Here is a 3,452-nt window from a genome sequence, read left to right as displayed (position 1 = left end):
TTGCTGCATCAATGTGTCCGCCTATGCATTACAGCAGATCGATCTGACCACACTATCTCAGGAGCCAGGCATCAATATCCATTCACGCTTTATTGGATTCAAACTGGCTGACCCAATTTTCTCGACACCACAAAGGGTGGAGCTCGTGCTTGGAGCATACGTTTACGCCAAGATCCTCCTTCCCGGCCTCGTTCTCTGAGGTAGTGTCATGGCACAGAGAACCGTTTTTGGTTAGACTATTACTGGAGCACATGGTCAGTCTTCCACCTCAGCGACCACGAGTTTGACGACGGTACTCGGGGACCGAGATACGTGTTGCGAGCAACTTGTTCGGCTCATGCAGCGCTACTGGGCTATGAAGAAAGTCCCTCAAACAGTGCGAGTCTCTCCTGCGGATGCTGAGTGCAAGGACTGTTATGCCCAGCATCACACCAGGTCTGAGAGAGGCCGGTACGTCGTCTCGCTGCCCATTAAGAGTGGTGGACTCAATCTCATCGGTGGTAGCTTGATTCAAGCCCGAAGAGCCTTGGTCTCTGCTCACAGACAAATGAGAAACGACACAACGCTTCGCAGCCACTACATCGATTTTATGTCAGAATATCTCGAGCTAGGGCACATACGTCTTGCATCAGCCGAGGAAATCAGTTCGTGCTCTCGCAAGGTCAATTATGTACCTCATCATGCCTCATACGCAATCCGCTGGGCGAAATTTTGATCAAATCTGGACAACATTGGCTCACTCACTTTGCCGAGATGGTTCCAGTCGGCCCCGAACAGCAGCTTGCAGTTGCACGCGTTTGCGGATGCAAGTCGACGGGCCATAGCTGCAGCAGTTTACCTCAGAGTTGAGCGGGCTAATGAGAGTTTTATTGTGAGCCTTATCAGCGCCAAAACCAAGCTTACTCCCATCAAGAGCTTGGTTCCAGCTGAAAATCAAGGGCCAGGATGACCATCCCACGCATGGAGCTGAGAGCCACTTCTCTAGCCACGGAATTGCTCGGGACGGTAGCTACTGGCTTAGACGTGCCAGGCGATCGGCATTTTCTATGGAGTGACTCCAGCACCATGGTGAACTGGCTGGGCTCAGACGAATCGGTCGGCAACAGTCTAGTCGACAACTACATTGAACACATTCAAGAGCTCACTTCCCGTAAGGCGTGGCGTTACGTGCTCACTGGCGAGAATTCAGCCGACATCGCAACCAGAGGCGCTTCACCAATTGAGCTTCAGCGGAACTTGCTCTGGTGGCATGGCCCACCCTGACTGGCGTTCCCCCCTGATTCGGGGCCAGCTCTGCTCGATCATCGAAGACCTTCCGCTGTCTCAACTGACTACGAAGAAGCTCATCTAGTTAATGTTTGTTCAACTGTATTGGAAGCGCACCACGCACCCTTTGAGAAATTTTCGAGCTTGTGCCGCCTTCTGAGGGTTCTCGTTAGACGCCGTCACTTTGCGCTCTTAGTCAAGAGCCGAGTAAGATCTTCAAAACCCTTTTGCTTGACGGAACGGGACAAGTTTCTGCTGGCCTATCGGGCTCCAATTAAAGCTCACAAGTTGCAGAAGACATTCTTAGACTGTGCGAGAGCGAGCCAAGCTCACTACTTTGCCGCCGAGATCGACACCCTGAACAAGAGGAAACCGATTCCATCGTCAAGCCCTCTTAGTCGTTTGGACGCATTTCTTGACGACAACGATGTGTTACGTGTCGGTGGCCATCTCCGACACTCTTCCTTGCCCTTTGACAAGAAGCACCCTCCAATACTTGACCGCGCACGTCATCTCTCGTGCCTTGTCATTGAATGGGCTCATCTCCAAGCACTACATGGCGGCTTTCGTTCTACCTATGGTCACGTCATGCGCCAAGCGTGGATTATTCGTGGCGACGCCATGATAAGGAAGTGCGTCCGCAAATGCGTCCTGTGAGCCAGATCCATGGCTCAACCCATAAGTCAATTTATGGGCTCTTTGCCGGCTGCTCGTGTGACGCCACTGCCTCGGCCATTCAGTAAGACTGGTGTTGACTACGCTGGGCCGTATCAGATTCTCCGATTGGGGGAGCGAGGCATTTCTTCTTCAAAGGGCTATGTTGCCATTTTCGTCTGCCTCTGTACGAAAGCCATTCCCTCAGAGCTAGTCGGTGATCTCACCACAGCGAGCTTCCTCGGTGCTCTATCTCGTTTTGTCGGCCAGCGAGAAAAACCAAAGAAGATCTGGAGTGATAATGGGACGAACTTCCATGGAGTAGATCACGAGCTTCGAAAATTGATGAAGGAGGCCGAGCACAGTTGGGATTCAGTGGCTGAGAATCTCACAGCGGAGGGCATCGATTGGCTCTTCATTCCTCCTGCGGCTCCTCCCTTTGGAGGGCTGTGGGAAGCGGGCGTCAAGTCCATGAAGTATCACCTGCTCCGAAGCGCCCAAATGAGGCGCATAACTGACGAGGAATTCTCGACCCTGTTAGTCGAGATTGAGATGATTCTAAATTGCCAGCCCCTTGGTCCACTCGCTGGAGACACTGACGATCTGGACGTCCTAATTTCGGCCCACTTCTTCATAGGAGGCCCACTTACTAGTGTGCCCATTGCTGAGCAAGACGACAACTTGGATCGCCTGTCCCACTGGAATCTAGTTCGAGGTGCACGCGATGCGCTTTGGTGCCAATGGGCTAAAGAATATCTAAACACGTTGCAACAGAGGGCCAAGTAGACAAAAAGGCGTAGAAGCCTCGCTGTTGGTGATGTGATACTAGCCTTGGACCACACGCTCATTACATCGACAGGCAAATGGCCTCTCGGTCGTGTGATCAAGGTCATCCCGGGTAACAATGGTTTGGTGAGAGTCGTCAAAATAAAAGTCGCAGGCAAGGAATACACTAGACCGATCGTAAAGATCGCTCTTCTTCCAATACTCAAGGAGCAAGTTAAAGCCTCTGGCGTTTATAAGCAGCTCGACACTGCTCTCATGGTGGGCGATGAAACATCGATTTCACGGTGGACGGCCGAAGCTTAAATAGGGAAAATTGTCTACAAAAAATTAGTCCCAGTGACGAGGCGGGTGGTATGTTTCATCAGCAGCTGGAAATGTTGTCAAATTAGGCGTGGAGAAGCAGCGATAGCAGCGCCAGAAGAGCTGGTGGATGAAACAGAAGCTAATAGAAAGAGAAGAAAAAGAGTCGGGCAGTGAGCAGAGTGTCGTTGACAAAAAAGAGTTTTTCCGTTGTTCTTGCCTAATCTGTTTTTTTTTTTTGTGATCACGAATCTCCTCGTCTTTCCTTTGTACTGTGTAGGTAATTTAGCTTAAAAAAGATCCTCTTGTAATGAAGTAAACCTATTTTTGTGTGTCGAAATAAAGGTGATGTTGTTGCAAGTTATTCTCCCGAGTCCAGCCCACTCTCCGATCCAGCAGGCTCTATCGAGCCACTGCATTTTTGAACACCACCGTACATACTCATA

At 50.7% G+C, this 3,452-nt stretch overlaps 2 protein-coding genes across 2 annotated transcripts; both read left to right on the top strand.

Moving 5' to 3' along the window:
• The first annotated feature begins 945 nt into the window (after window positions 1-945).
• On the top strand, window positions 946-1,923 carry LOC149374389 (uncharacterized). Its single transcript, XM_089593676.1, has 2 exons — window positions 946-1,150; window positions 1,463-1,923. The coding sequence occupies exons 1-2, from the start codon at window positions 946-948 to the stop codon at window positions 1,921-1,923; spliced, it is 666 nt and encodes a 221-aa protein (XP_089449802.1).
• Window positions 1,924-1,932: 9 nt separating this feature from the next.
• Window positions 1,933-3,009, top strand: LOC149374388 (uncharacterized). The gene is made up of 2 exons (XM_089593675.1): window positions 1,933-2,635; window positions 2,780-3,009. Exons 1-2 carry the CDS (start codon window positions 1,933-1,935, stop codon window positions 3,007-3,009), a joined length of 933 nt encoding a protein of 310 aa, XP_089449801.1.
• Window positions 3,010-3,452: the final 443 nt, after the last annotated feature.

This window comes from Copidosoma floridanum, unplaced genomic scaffold, assembly GCF_036245765.1.
Source record: "Copidosoma floridanum isolate Cflo_tuat_1 unplaced genomic scaffold, Cflo_Japanese_pri ptg000020l, whole genome shotgun sequence".
Classification (NCBI taxonomy): Eukaryota; Metazoa; Arthropoda; class Insecta; order Hymenoptera; family Encyrtidae; genus Copidosoma; species Copidosoma floridanum.
The sequence above is the reverse complement of the archived record's forward strand: the minus strand, read 5'-3'. Positions and strand labels throughout refer to the sequence as shown.

What these genes read in the sequence shown, in the direction of transcription:
- LOC149374389 (XM_089593676.1), top strand. Translation starts at nt 946, where the DNA reads ATGACCATCCCACGCATGGAGCTGAGAGCCACTTCTCTAGCCACGGAA. An exon ending in CATTCAAGAGCTCACTTCCC is followed by an intron (nt 1,151 to 1,462) that starts GTAAGGCGTGGC and finishes TTGCGCTCTTAG; the next exon opens with TCAAGAGCCGAGTAAGATCT.
- LOC149374388 (XM_089593675.1), top strand. Translation starts at nt 1,933, where the DNA reads ATGGCTCAACCCATAAGTCAATTTATGGGCTCTTTGCCGGCTGCTCGT. An exon ending in CCACTGGAATCTAGTTCGAG is followed by an intron (nt 2,636 to 2,779) that starts GTGCACGCGATG and finishes TTACATCGACAG; the next exon opens with GCAAATGGCCTCTCGGTCGT.